Source organism: Lipomyces chichibuensis (assembly GCF_038497645.1).
Source record: "Lipomyces chichibuensis strain CBS 12929 unplaced genomic scaffold V1513scaffold_1, whole genome shotgun sequence".
Taxonomy (NCBI): Eukaryota; Fungi; Ascomycota; class Lipomycetes; order Lipomycetales; family Lipomycetaceae; genus Lipomyces; species Lipomyces chichibuensis.
This window is the reverse complement of record NW_027117453.1, coordinates 643,619-657,788: the sequence shown is the minus strand read 5'-3', so window position 1 is coordinate 657,788 and position 14,170 is coordinate 643,619. Positions and strand designations below refer to the sequence as shown.

At 46.0% G+C, this 14,170-nt stretch overlaps 5 protein-coding genes and 1 non-coding gene across 6 annotated transcripts; 4 read left to right on the top strand and 2 right to left on the bottom strand.

Annotated features, from left to right (window-relative positions):
* The first annotated feature begins 31 nt into the window (after positions 1-31).
* Positions 32-121, top strand: V1513DRAFT_t4. The gene has a single exon. It is a non-coding gene; the product is annotated as a tRNA-Asp (tRNA).
* A 306-nt stretch (positions 122-427) lies between these two features.
* On the bottom strand, positions 428-3,167 carry V1513DRAFT_428822 (zinc dependent phospholipase C-domain-containing protein; the record flags this gene model as incomplete). The annotated part of the gene is made up of 2 exons (XM_066896305.1): positions 428-3,038; positions 3,094-3,167. The coding sequence occupies 2 exons, from the start codon at positions 3,165-3,167 to the stop codon at positions 428-430; spliced, it is 2,685 nt and encodes an 894-aa protein (XP_066756623.1).
* A 1,116-nt stretch (positions 3,168-4,283) lies between these two features.
* V1513DRAFT_456009 (major facilitator superfamily domain-containing protein) lies at positions 4,284-6,015 on the bottom strand (the record flags this gene model as incomplete). Its single annotated transcript, XM_066899544.1, has 3 exons — positions 4,284-5,459; positions 5,516-5,780; positions 5,840-6,015. The coding sequence occupies 3 exons, from the start codon at positions 6,013-6,015 to the stop codon at positions 4,284-4,286; spliced, it is 1,617 nt and encodes a 538-aa protein (XP_066756622.1).
* Positions 6,016-6,762: 747 nt separating this feature from the next.
* Positions 6,763-7,464, top strand: V1513DRAFT_435404 (uncharacterized protein). The gene is made up of 4 exons (XM_066896613.1): positions 6,763-6,794; positions 6,857-7,033; positions 7,089-7,358; positions 7,422-7,464. The coding sequence occupies exons 1-3, from the start codon at positions 6,775-6,777 to the stop codon at positions 7,258-7,260; spliced, it is 369 nt and encodes a 122-aa protein (XP_066756621.1). The 5' UTR covers positions 6,763-6,774; the 3' UTR covers positions 7,261-7,358; positions 7,422-7,464.
* Positions 7,318-8,323, top strand: V1513DRAFT_435403 (uncharacterized protein; the record flags this gene model as incomplete). Its single annotated transcript, XM_066896612.1, has 1 exon — positions 7,318-8,323. A coding segment is annotated over exon 1 (527 nt), but the record flags the coding sequence as incomplete, so codon positions are not given.
* A 2,010-nt stretch (positions 8,324-10,333) lies between these two features.
* V1513DRAFT_392976 (uncharacterized protein) lies at positions 10,334-14,076 on the top strand. Its single transcript, XM_066895306.1, has 3 exons — positions 10,334-11,338; positions 11,384-12,910; positions 12,964-14,076. The coding sequence occupies exons 1-3, from the start codon at positions 10,438-10,440 to the stop codon at positions 13,956-13,958; spliced, it is 3,423 nt and encodes a 1,140-aa protein (XP_066756619.1). The 5' UTR covers positions 10,334-10,437; the 3' UTR covers positions 13,959-14,076.
* The last annotated feature ends 94 nt before the right edge of the window (positions 14,077-14,170 follow it).

Below are 14,170 nucleotides of genomic sequence, written 5' to 3'. Positions count from 1 at the left end.
AAAGTTTTAATTGATCATTAATTCAACTGCATCGGCAATAGTTTAGTGGCTAGAATTTCCGCCTGTCAGGTATGAATATACCAGCGCGCGGGGGACCGGGGTTCAATTCCCCGTTGCCGAGTATACTTTTTACTCTTAGATGTTATATTTTTTTGGTGTCAAATCCCTGCTGGAGGCTTTTGTGCGCAGTGTGGTAAGGGTCTAGTTTGAATTAACGTTGTACTGATAACACAAAATATGCTATAAAATTACTGCTACAAATCCGTGAATGCCCACAAATACTTTGAAGTCCTGTCTAAGCCCTATTATGAAGATTGAATAACTGCTTATCTAATAACATGAATTCCACACCAACGCCAAACATGACCCATTAAGCCCTTTGCCCTTTAAATATGATCGCTAAATTGTAGCCATAAAATCGAAAGTATTAGCAAGAAAGAGAATAAATACCGACGCCGCCTCTTAATTGGTTGCCGAAGGCTTCATTTGTACCCATATCACCAAACCCAAGGTATGGCATGCCGACGAATAAATAGCCCATGTGACCATCGTCACCATTAATTGATCCAGTGGCGACCGCTGCAATTGATTTGCCAAACCATGATTCTACTTGCTTGTTTATAGGGCTACCATGTAGCATCGATCGCAGACGAATAACAGGTACAGCAAACTGCTCATCCATGTCCTCATCTCCGTCGTGAGTATTAGATGTCTGGCGGTTAAGCATGGAAAAAACGATATCCTCGATCTCAATCCTCCACACGGCCCCCACACCGCTCTCCGCAAAAGGAGATGATACAAAAACTGTGTTGCTCTCCCTCTGGGTAGTTGCGGCTACATCTGAACGAGCAGCATGGAACTTGGTACCGGCGTATCCGAATTTCCCAAATTGCGTACTATCTGCGTCTGCAACAATGTACGCAAGTAATTTAGGCGCGACAATAGTAGTCCCGTTTCGTCTCACAAGATAGAGGTAGCATACACCGGTCTGCGAATTATCCATTGCTGTTGGTCGCTGCTGGTTCATTTCATCTTCCGCCTTTTCATCCGAGAGATGCTTTCCATGCTTCGAGTTCCAGTCCAAGAGAGATTCATTTGGTGAACCGATTAATACCCACTCTCCGAGACCCCTTATACGTCCGGTAAGTAGCACACCCCCACCAAAGCCAGTACTCGATGGCGTTGTCGCGATATTTGCAAACAGGGCAAATAATGGTGCTCCAGATACTGCATCGAAGCCGTACACTGCCCCAGATCCAGCCGCTCCAATATATGCGATTTCTTTGGGTTCGATATCCCCCTCGTCGGGTGTCTCGCTGAAAGCGATTCGGGAGCCGAAAAGCTCAAAATCAGAGCTTGCACGGACCGACTGGTCGTGGATTGGTCTGACAAGGCGCGACAGACGGACTAGATCCATAGCAACTGAAGTGAAGCCTTGAGTTATTGCCATTTCGATTTCCTTGCCAGACAGAACCATAATTTCACCTTGTTCTCGCGTCCATGATGACAAATCGCTATTTGGTGCACATACGATCAAGTCTTGATAGCCATCGCGGTCAATGTCGTGTACCTGAAGATCCATTCCGAATAGCTTTCGTCCCTTGGTACCATACGTCGTCGTTGCTCCTTGTGAAGGAGGAAGGACGGTCATCAGATGTGATGCCCCAGCAAAAATATCAATTGTTGACATTCCCGGTGACGTAACTGCGAGTAACGTCGCATTAAAAAGCCTGATAGCAGACATTGAAGCGCCGAATTGACGGGGAAAAGTGAAATTGGTAGATGTAGGTCCTGCTGAATAAAAGTCATTAACCGGCGGCAGAAGCAGCCTGTATTCTGAAGCTCGGAAATCAAAATTCCTAGCTCCAGTGGATGAACTGAACATTGAGTCCAGATCGGACAGAGGTACAACGTAGACCGCACCGTCAGGAGCACCTGTCTCCTCTGTTGTCTCAAACGGCGCTCCTACAGCCACGCAAGGACCGACGGCTTCACCCCTGAAGTTTCCTATAGCAAAAGAAGAGCCAAAGAGTGATTCAGTCATACCGGTGGTGAGAATAATGGGCCTTGCATTCTGCATCACAGTTTGCGCTTGGTTCCGCACCGACCTGTCAGCACCAGGCTGTTCAGGAACGTCAACGCTGGGAAAATCGATATAAGTCGTAAACCCATCCGCGGACACAGACGTTGTCAACGTCGGCAATATATCGTCAATGTAAGACTCAAGAGCTTCTTCTACTGACACATAACTCGGATTTCCCTCTCTGTAATGTCGAGTTCTCGGTGCTCTACCGGAAAACACAGGACATAATTCCCAAGGATCGTCCGGCGTATCATTGTCGAGCCATGACTCAAATTTTTCTAAGCACTTAATGATTGAAGACGTGACCTCTTGCAGTCCACCTAAGAAATAATTTTCCAGACTGTCCACCAGCAACGCCGACTTCTCAGCATATGAAGGATACATTGACCGTGCAATGTTTATTTCTGCTCCTAGCGCGGCGACTCCTCGCGCCATGCAGTATTCGAGAGCAGGTCGACCGACAGATATGCCAATGCTGGAATAAATGTCAAGGATGTCTTTTGACGGAATAGACCAGCGTTGAATCAACCATCCCAAATCTGGAGACGTCCGAAGCAAGCGCTCCATCATGATGATATCGCCACCTGTATCGAGCGTGCTATGTGCAGCTCTGTAGTCCCCGTTGAATTCACGAATAGCCATCGCCATAAGCAGTCCCTGATCCACGCCTAGAGAGTGCCAGCTGACGTCGGCAATTTGATGGGTCAAGACGCCGAACAGGAATGCTCGCAAGCCAATACCTGCCGGATCATTCCCTGAATCATACGTCTTGCGATAATACTGTGCCGCTGCTTTAAGAAACGGGGGCCAGTGTGCTATTTCTGCGGAAGCCGATTGGCTCATACAACTATAGAAGGCGTCCGGGAAGAATGCACCAGGGATTGCGAAAGATGAATGCGTGTTCACGTCTGGCGCAAGATTCTCACGTATCCTCGATAAGATGTGGATATGGACACTAAGAATAGAATTAGCCGCGTCTTGACTTTGACGTCTGTGACTATTGCACTCACCCAATACCGCAACTGGTTACCAGGTGGAACAGATCCAACGCGAGAATCACTACAACCACGCGCTCAAGCCGCATATTTACAGATACTCATGAACGGCATAGAAGTTCGGAAGCAAATGATCGATAATAATCAATCAAGAACAAATGGTGATGGTCCAGATCACTGCGAAGAACCTGGTGGTGGGGGAGCAGCCAGACCCTAAGCTCAGTTAGCGGCATTATTAATGGGATGATTCCAAGACTGGACCGGATGACTCGCTGTGCCAACGGCGCAGCCAAAATCTCTATTTCGTCTCAAAGCCGCGCGTTAAACTAACTGCCCAGTCCCACGGTTCAAGTATATATTTATAAGGAGATCAATCACGGTTTAGAAAACAATTTTTAAGGCTCCTTACAAAAAGCTCAGAGTCAATTAATTTCAAAGTAGACTGCTATGGTCGATGAGCGCGCTGCGTCTGGTGCAGGTACAATCCATGATTGTACTAGTTGATACTAGTACATGAATTGGCCGCTTCACAGCCAAACTGCATTGGCTGGACCGGTGAAAACCATGAAATACGAAACCGTTCTGGCAAACACCACTCAAGCTGTCATCTTGCTCCCTAAAGCAACACTTTCAACGTAATAAAAATATTAGAAGTGGACTGTATAGTGCTATCTGTTGTCAGCGAAGGTAACAGTAGGATCTAGGAAATACCTTTCTGACAGAAGTGATAATAAGTATTAATGCATACTATAATACATGACAAGACAACCCATCCACGAATACAGACCTATATGCAATCATCCTTACATGAATACAGACCTATATGCAATCATCCTTAAACTGCGACGTACTACCCCTGTTCCTCCAATATGAATCAATTCAATCTCTTTAGAACCAAATGTCATCAGCAAATGCAAAATGAAGCCTCTACAATGAACCGCAAACCTCTATACACTAGAAAACCAATTAAACACCTACTTGAACTCTAACCGCTAAACAAATTTACACTATGAAAACAAGCCCACCATCATCAGTCATAAGTGATTGTCAACCTCATCAACTTACAATTAAAAATTATAGCCACGTCCAATGAAATGAAATGCCCATGATACGGATTCGGTTCTATGTAAATCTGTATAATGCCTACTAATTGCTGAATATGTACTGTAAAGCCTCGATATCTGGAAATTCGTCGAGACGCAGGATCACATATGCAATCTGAAATCCAATCGCTGATTCGCAACATCAGTGGTTGTGGAGGAATAATAAATCCTCTCAAGCTCAGTCATATTTCCCCAAATCTCCTCTCTCCTCTTGTTCTCTCGAGAAAAGAACCATCTGACGAACAAAGCCATGCAAATATTGAAAATTACAATTCCGATCAATATTGAGTTACCGCGTCTGTAAAATGGGGCGTCGTCGGCACGGTACACATTGGCAGACGTGATGTTGCCCAGCTGAACACTAATGTTGTATATAGCTACCGCAAGAGCGCGCTTATGCTGATCATTACAGTTGGCCGAGACCCACGACATCAGAACGGGGGTGAAGTATGGGAAACCGACAATCAATGTAAGGCAGAAGACACGGACCCAACGATCTGCGTCGTCAGGGAGGACGAGCTGGACAATCAGGAACGGAAGCAGCCAGATCATCGCGATGATGGGCATTGGCCAACGGCGGCGGTATTTGTCCGCGAAGTGAGCCGCAGTGACCATTCCGATACAAAGTAGTGTGTTCGCAGGAATAGAAAGGAAATTCGACTCCTGGGTGGAGTATCCTAAATTGCGGAGTATAATAGTGATGAACTGGTACGATGCAACCGAAGGGACGAAACCAAGCATTCCCAGAATGAAGATAGGCACCAGATATATGTCGGTGACGGCGTTAAAAACGTCCTTGATGCCGAACTTCGTCATGACCGCAGATCTACTTCGCTCCAAAGCATTTGCTTTCGAAGAATCATCCAAGATTACACGAGCACGCAAAATGGCCTGTTCACGGGCGGTAAACACTCTGGAAATCACAGGCCGTCGGAATGACGCCATCATGAAGTATGTCGAGACACCGATGGCCATGGTTGCAAGTCCTTCGAGGAAGAAGAGCCACTGCCAGTTGTGCCAACCCAAACGGCCATCTAACTCGAAGATCGCCGAGGCAAGTAACGCAGACACGACATTGGTCATGTGGTTGGTAGTCCAGATAACTGACAAACGGACAGACATCTCATTGGATTTGTAGAACGACGTTACGTACAGAACCAAGCCCGGGATGAAGCCACCTTGGCACATACCCAAAAATGCTCGCGTGACAAGGTAGGTTGTCTTATCTGTAATAAATGTCTGCAAGAATCCCACAGTAGCCCAGAGAGTCATCATTGTCTAATAACACTGCGTTAGCTTGCAGAATGTACTGAAGAAAACTCTTTATCACATACAGGAATCCAAATCTCCGGACCAATAATTGTCGACAAAATCTGAGTGGGAATCTCAAAAAGTAGAAAGCATGTCACAAATATCGACTGCCCTAAATTATAATCATTTGGCTGCATATTCAGATCCGTAAATATATCCGTAGTCAGGACATTTACAATGTTGATTCGATTGATCTGTAAACTGACCATCATGACGCAAGCCCATGCCAACACGCGCCAGTCAGTCTTCATTCGCACTCGTCTCTCTTCCTCAGGGGTCCATGCTGACCTACCCACAAGCATTTAGTAATTGCTTTCATGTCGGAGTAACGTCAACGGTGTACATACGGGCCCTCATCCAATAATGCTTGCAACTCTCCGTATGCGGCATATGGTTTGATAGTGTCCCCGCTTGTTTCTTCATCTGATACATCTGACACGGCCTTGATAAGTCCTTCTCGTTCTCTGCTATGAATCGACGAAATAGAGCCATAATCTATTGCCACTGAGTCAGCTCCGACCATTTCCGCTAGCCCATTCGTATAGTCCCACAAAAAGTAAAGTACCCATTTCCTCCACCTCGGCCCCTGAGGCGGACACCAGACCGTGTTTTTCAGGATCTGCCGCCGTCATATCTAATCGTCGCGTAAACAAAATATGACGTGTCTATATGCCAATCGCGATCGACGCTTTATCAGCGTAATAAGAGTTCTCGAGTTTATGAGAGAAACAATGCCAGATGTATGTATATTGATGCTAATTACTAATGAGCAAGCAAATAAATGACATCGATAGACTGGGCAAAGGAATGGAAGTGCGGTGTCCGTTGCTCAGTGTCCTAGGGAGATCGTGGAATGACAAACACTGGTGCGTGCACGGGAGCTGACCTATTCCTAGGTCGCGATGGCAGGGCAAGTCGAATTCGGTTGGCCCGCCGGCGCAATTCCAGTTATCGCCGGAAGTTATAACTGATAAGAGCGTAAGGCCACAGTCAGCAACAAATTCGGCCTTTGTCGCGGTTTTCGTCATTCACAACTAAGGAACTGAAAGTCCTAAAGTAGGTATGGATATGTCTGACAGATTTGCGATCTAAATATACATGGCATTGAAGATATGATCACCATAGCCTATAAGCATCTGCTTATTTAGAGTTTTGACTCCAGCGACCGATTGCTATCCCGACAAAGGGTCTAGTACCTAATAATGGCCAGCATGGGGCTAGGGCATATATTGTGAAATCTTGGAATTCCACAAAAATTTGTTGTCCCTTTTGTACTAGTATTATGCACCAATCTGATATAGCGTAAGTATTCGTATGATGTTTTAACTTCCGAAATTTTTATACTAATAATCGGTTATTATCAGAGCTTACAGATGTCGATGTGCACAATTTGTCCTGGCGATCACTCCTCCGCTCTCGAATCTTCCACATCGTGATCCAAGTATATGTGGAGTCCCAAGCATAGTAATACCAAGAAATGATGGACGATGCGTGTTTACCATAAATGCGGATCGCGATCGAAAGTCAACCAATCTGAGACGGTATGCTGGCATTGATCCACGGCTCATAGTGGAAGAAGCTAATTGAATTAAATAGAAAAGACGGAAAGGATGAGCGCTGGTTTATGTATCATTGTCCAAGGTGCAATCTCGCGGTAGCATACGATACTGCTGATAAAGAGGCAGCTTTTACGTACATATTGGAATCAGCTTTGCTGCCGATGGACGTGGATGAAGGAAACTCGGTGAACGAGACTAGGAGAATCTAGATCGAAATGGTTAATTAAAATATATCATTAATCTAACAAAAACTTGATTATGTTTTTGATGAGACAATATTTATCGAAGAAGTGTATATATACAATTGGTAATAATTTCGTAATATTTACCGTAGATTGTGTACATATCATAATCTTTACTCTTGTATTAGACGGCCACAAACCCCGGATATTGGACGTTACGAACAAAATGCCTAGATCCGGTACAGGTCACCAAAGAATTGCTTCCAGGAGAGCATCGTCATTTTTAGCAAGCAAACACTGGCTGCCGTGCAGTGGGAAGTGCACCTTTCTTCGGCACATTTCCGCTTGATCAGAAGCAGGCTGATGATGGAAAGGATCACAAGCCACTTCTACCTGTGCATGCCCTTCCACTGGAGGAAGTTGAGGGCCCTGCACGTGCTCCTCGAGTCATGTCCTTGGATCCAGGTGTACCGACTTTCTGACAGGAACACTCCGGACGGTGAGGTACTTGAACTCGGGAAGGCCGACGTTGGCCACCACCGCATAGAAGCCATGCAGATCCGGCGGTCAGTGAAGGGTCTATTGCACAAGAAGAGATGGCGGATGAAGGAGCAAGCTGCAATGATCTGCCGACGGATAAGGAACCTTGTGGACGACCTGAATTGCCGGACTGCTCAATTCTTGTGCAGTTCGTACAATCTGGTCTTATTGCCAAAGTTCGAAAGGCAGCAGACGGTGAGAGGCAGAGGTGGCGAGAGCCATGGCCACTTGGTCCCACTACCGGTTCCAGCGACGCCTTCTAGACATGGCAAGGGAGTACCCCTGGTGCCATGTTGTGCTGGTCAGCGACGCCCACACAAGCAAGACCTGCGGAGCACGCGGGCATCTAAATAATGTCCGCGGTACCAAGAGTTTAGATGTGTTCGGTTTGGATATGTGTGTGACCGAGACATCAACGGGGCGACGAATATTCTGGTGAGTTATTGCACCAAACTTGCAAATGGGGAATCTGTGGCGGACTGAGATCGTCTTCAGGCACATGCCTGCGTTGACACTCGTGTAGTGTTCTCATAGCCCCTGAACCATCGCCTCAGATCCTGCGGCTCAATTATTTGGTTCCCACGCTCTCCGGCATCCCGCTGCTGGTTGTCTGGGGGGCTACTACACCCAAATGCCTTCGCCAGTCTCCTAATCTCCGACGGCTCGGACACATGCTCCGTTGCGTGCCCCAGGTGCCCTTTTTGACTATTGTGTTTTTCGTCCAACAGGTAGGATGTCTGTAAGGTAACGGCAGCGAATATAAAATTTCCTATAATCGGATTGCGATTTGGCGGTCATCGCTGGCAATAACGGCGTGCAGCGCCAACAATCCATGATTTTAGAGGTGACTGTAAGCTGTCAACTGCTCAACGTATTCCACGCGAAGGTCCAGAGAGTCTATATTTATTATTACCAAACATTACATCATTCAGCATTTCAAGTCCGTCTAGCTGCGTGAATGACACCGATCAAAAGTTCTCCAGGCCATGCTTGAGAAAAATTAGCTACGTCGGACTCGTCCAGAAGGCTGCAATAACCCTCACCAACCACGAATATCGGGAAACCGAATTAATGCCAAGCCAGGCTAGTAGCAGGATGCGCTATTTCATGTGGCCGGCTTGCCGTTCAAGGCCGTCAAAGAGTTGCAGCTGGATTATTTGCGGTCGCAGTGCGGGTATCCGATCGAGGAGCGTGCGGTGACGTTGCTCAAGACGACCAATTTTGGAGATATTGAATGCGAATGGGATTATCCATTTAATATGTGGCTGTTTCGGAACTTGAAGGCGCTGAAAGTTGGTTTATATCGTAGAGTGAAGCATTTAGGCGTAAGTTACAAGCCGGTTATATTGTCAACGGGCGGGGCGGCAAGCTAACACTTACAGTTTCCGAGCTTATAAAAATCTATAATCGCATTCGCCAACGACAATAAAGTGGCTGATACTACACTACAATCTATTTTCCACTAAATTCAACTCTATACTCCTGATCACGAGCCGTGTAACCTGAAACGACTCACTGTAGAATTATCCCAGCAGGAAGATCGATCAGGACGCAAGTTATGCCGAGATACACTTCATAACTATCCTCGCTATCTCCAAATTGCGGATCTGCATCTTTCACAGCATCGAAGTGGAGACGTCTGAGAATAATACGTAACAGCTTTGATGCCAGAAGTCAGATATACGATGTGTGTCCTGCCTTGCCACAATCCAGAGCGTTGACCGTCGATTAGACCGTTACACTCTTTAAGAAATTGTAAGTGGCGGATTGTATAACTTCAATGCAGCTGCTTAGAGATCGAAATTGTAACGATATAAAGAATGAGATATCATTCCCAGTAAACAAACAACGAAAGGTCTTTTCTAAATTCACTCATATCTGGGTGTCTGCTCATGAGGGAACAAATCATGGTGAATTATCCGATGCTCAATGTTCACATAGATAGCGCTGCAAATCTCAAGATTCGACAGCTATCTCCGGTGGAATATGGATGATCTTATGTATAACCCAGTGCACTCCGCCATAAGCCCTTAAAGTGTTAGTAATCAGTGTTCTCCCAAGAAAAAGTGCAGGTCTTCTGATTTACGGACCAAAAATATTGCTAAAAAAATTACAGAAACTTGAGAGTCATGAGATATTAGCATAATCATGGTTGCTATGTAAGGAAGAGTTGCGTTTATGCTTTTATATAGTTATTCGCACTTGCTCAGCCCCAGCAACTTTAGATGAATAATGCGATACTATCGTGAACAGCGATTTGGGAGCGAATGAATTAAAAACTAGAATTAGTACAAATCTGCGTCGCTTGCAGAAGCGGTAAATATTGCCGACGGATGAAACTCACAGTGAATGATATGTCAGCCATATGACAATATGTGTTTCCAAATGTTGCTAATGAACTTCCAAACCGTATTTTAATGTTCTCATTCTCATTCCCGTCTCATTCCAGAGCGTGTGAGAATGACATGATCTTTACCGTTTCGATGTCGGATGTATGACAACAATGATACATGCAGTCCGGTTGGACTAACGCTGAACAACGCAAGGCTTGTCAACGCGTTCGCACAACTTCTCCCAACGCGACCGAGTCAGAAGTATTGCACAGCCGACAAACAAATAAGGCCCATAAATCACTCTACCATTTCACATTCACGAATTTTGCAGATGCCGCCGAAACCTCGGTCGGCGTCTACTGCGTCTGATTCTGAGGTGGCAACAACGCGGGTCTCCAAGAAGGCACGAACGGACAGCAATAAGAAGTCTAGATCCAGATCATCCACGCCAACAATCTCAGAATGGCCGGCCTATTTTCGGAAATTAGAAGCTACACATCGAGCAATCAACACAGTCTACACATTTTTATCAGCGAGAAAGCATATAGCGCCTTTATTCCAGACTTTGAAATCAGCAGTTGAGGGACAGGCTGAGCGAGAGTTAACTCTGCAAGATATAGCTGCAATCAAGTTCCTTCTACCGAATAATGTCCGATTCGAGTATGTAGATGAGAACGATTTGAAAGTTTACGAGGAGCGTGTTGCTACAGGGGGATCAACGTTAGGTAAAGATGCTGGCAATGATGTTTTCAAGATAAATAGTTCAGATGACATCGAGAACGCGCAACAGTTGCTTGTGTTTGAGTTTGTGGAGGAGGACTTGAAACAGTCGGTATCCAAGTTGCAATCAGATGAAGTAAAACGGAAGCCAAAAGGAAAGGATCTAATTAAAATGCCGACTTACAGCACGGCTAACATGACCAAATTAATTGGCAAGAGAAATAGGAGGTTCGCTGAAGCTACGAACAAGTTCATGGCTTCGTGTACGGCAACAGGCCTATGTCCGGAGATGGTAATTTTATCGGAACTTGAAGGCTACGTCCCTATAGAACCTCCGCAATTACGCAATACCCCTGAGCGAGATCTGACAAATGTGCCGTATCCTCCTCTAGTACCCAGAGAAAGGCGGCCGATCCTGGAGATTGTGGAGGACTTGACAATGGATGACGGTTATCAAGGACAAATAGTAGAGAACGGAGCTCTGGTATTCCCGGCCCAGGCCGCTCGATTTGGTACATCACATGTATGAAATTCTCAGCTAAGTCTAACGCGCGTAGGCGATCTAGGATTCTTGATCTCTCAAGAACTGGCGGATGCCTTGTACACGGCCAACAACGTCACTGAGTTCTATTCGCACCAAGTACTGGCTCTTAACGACATTAACAATGGCAAACACGTAATCGTTGCAACGTCGACTTCATCTGGCAAATCATTAATATATCAGGTCCCGGTTCTTCGAGCACTCGAGCAAGACCGTGATTCAACAGCTATATATATGTTCCCCACCAAAGCGCTGGCACAAGATCAAAAACGTGCTTTACAGAATATTCTAAGGTTGATCCCAAGTTTATGCGATATCGTGGTAGATACTTATGACGGCGATACCCCCAAGGAAGAGCGACAACGGATTAGAGAGGAGGCTAGCATTATTTTCACAAATCCGGATATGCTACATGTGACTATCTTGCCGTCAATTAACCACTGGCGGTCGTTTTTTCGCAATCTGAAGTACGTGGTTGTAGATGAGCTTCATGTTTATAATGGTCTCTTTGGGTCTCATGTTGCCTTTATCATGCGACGTCTGAGGCGGTTATGTGCATCGATGGGTAATAATTCAGTGCAGTTTATCTCTTGCTCCGCAACCATCGCCAATCCTCGGGAACAGATGTCCAAGATATTCGGCGTTAATGATATCGAAGTTATTGACGATGACGGCTCTCCAGTGGGTGAAAAGCATTTCTTAGTGTGGAACTGTCCGTACAAAGATCGGAATGAACCTGCACTTGGAAGAAAAGACGCAATATCTGAAGCTACGCAGATGCTTGTGAAGCTTATTTGTAAGGGAGTACGGACGATTGCGTTTTGTCGAGTGCGAAAAATGTGTGAACTACTCATGAAAGCAGTTCGTCAAGAACTGGTCAACATTCAACGCGAAGAGATGATCGATCGCGTGATGAGTTACCGCGGGGGATACACGGCACAGGACCGACGTCGAATAGAGAAAGATATGTTTGAGGGTCAACTACTGGGAATTGTCGCGACAAATGCGCTTGAATTGGGTGTGGATATTGGCAGCCTAGACGCGGTGTTAATTGTGGGATTTCCGTTTTCCATTGCGAATATGCGGCAACAGAGCGGGCGCGCTGGACGACGGAATAAAGACTCACTGACGGTACTAATTGGTGACGCGTATCCAATTGACCAGTACTTCATGCAGAATCCAAATGAGCTGTTTGAGCAGCCATACGCGGACGTGCTTCTCGATCTTGAGAATCCACTTGTGCTGGAATCACATCTCCAATGCGCGGCATATGAGCTTCCTATCCATATCGAGACCGACGAGAAATTTTTTGGACATTCAATGCTGGATTTGGTGCTCTCAAGACTAGTTAAAGAGTCGATGAAATCGGTCAGTGCGCCAGAATTGTATACCTGCCATCCGCGGTTTTTGCCGATGCCATCACGCTGTGTTTCTATTCGAGATATCGACGAGGATACATACGCGGTAGTTGATATTACTAATGGCCGAAACATTGTCGTCGAAGAAATCGAAGCTTCAAGAACCTCCTTCACGGTGTATGAAGGTATACCAAGGCCCTCACTTTCTATGGTTGCGGAGTTCTAATAGAAGAATTAGGTGCAATACATATCCATCAAGGACGCCCATACATTGTCCGTGACTTCAACCCCGACACCAAGATCGCCAAAATCGAGCGAACAAATGTGGACTGGACCACTAGTCAGCGGGATTTCGTCGATGTCGACGCGGTGGAAATTCACGCCATGAAGCCCATCGCTCCGTCATCTGGTGAAGTATCAATTGCCCGAGGCCATCCGTTACAATACGCGTACTTTGGCAACATCAAAGTCACGATGGTCGTATTTGGCTATTACAAAAGGGACGCCAAGGGGCGTATTATTGATGCCGTCGACGTAACGACCACGCCGCCGGTAATACTGCACACAAAGGGATTCTGGGTTGATGTCCCCGACCGGGCATTGGCTCTGCTGCGAGACAAGAAATTGCACCTCGCAGGCGCGATTCATGCAGCACAACACATGATTATCGCCATGACTTCTAGTATCGTGATGTCGAGTGGCTCCGATATCAGAACCGAATGCAAAGCGCCCGAAAAGGAATTTGCGAGTCGCGAAACAGCGAGAAAGAGACCTGCCCGGTTAACGTTTTATGACGCGCATAGCGCTGGTGCTACGCTCGCTTCTCAACGAGTGAGCGAATGGGGATCTGGCATGTCGCGAAAGGTGTTTGAGTTTTTAGAAGTCGTCCTGAGAATGGCGATTGATCGTATTGAGAGTTGCCGGTGTAGGTACGGATGCCTGGAATGTGTTGCAGCTACCAACTGTAAGGAATCTAGTATTGTCCTTTCGAAAGTCGGTGCGTTCGTGATTCTGAAAGCCATCATGGACGAGGAGATTGATCCGGATCTGATTCCGGAGGGTCCTGAAGGGAATCTGCCTCAAGGAAAGAACTTTGTGGAGACCATTGTGCCTGTCGAGGGTATAGTGAAGATGGCTAATGACGTTGAGATAATTGGCGTCCGCCAGGTCAGTACCAACAAGGATGATGTTTTCACAGTGAAGGAAGAGTCAGGCAACAAGATTGTAGAGTAGATCTTAACTCATAGACTGGATATTTCATTGAAGTGCATTTTATTATATATAAGTCACTGACGACCCAATACTGCTTGTACATAATCCGGTACCATTGTTTAACAAAATCGCATAAGACAATTAATTCATCTTAAGCTACGGCAAAACTTGCAAACAGAGTCCTAACCTTCAAATCCTCTTTTCGCGTCCCAATGTAATTTTATTATGACTTT

Bases quoted from the DNA above. Each gene is read 5' to 3' on its own strand.
- V1513DRAFT_435404 (XM_066896613.1), top strand. From the start codon at position 6,775: ATGCACCAATCTGATATAGC. The intron at 6,795-6,856 runs GTAAGTATTCGT...GGTTATTATCAG, and splicing joins ATGCACCAATCTGATATAGC to AGCTTACAGATGTCGATGTG. The intron at 7,034-7,088 runs GTATGCTGGCAT...TGAATTAAATAG, and splicing joins AAGTCAACCAATCTGAGACG to AAAAGACGGAAAGGATGAGC.
- V1513DRAFT_392976 (XM_066895306.1), top strand. From the start codon at position 10,438: ATGCCGCCGAAACCTCGGTCGGCGTCTACTGCGTCTGATTCTGAGGTG. The intron at 11,339-11,383 runs GTACATCACATG...TAACGCGCGTAG, and splicing joins GGCCCAGGCCGCTCGATTTG to GCGATCTAGGATTCTTGATC. The intron at 12,911-12,963 runs GTATACCAAGGC...TAGAAGAATTAG, and splicing joins CTCCTTCACGGTGTATGAAG to GTGCAATACATATCCATCAA.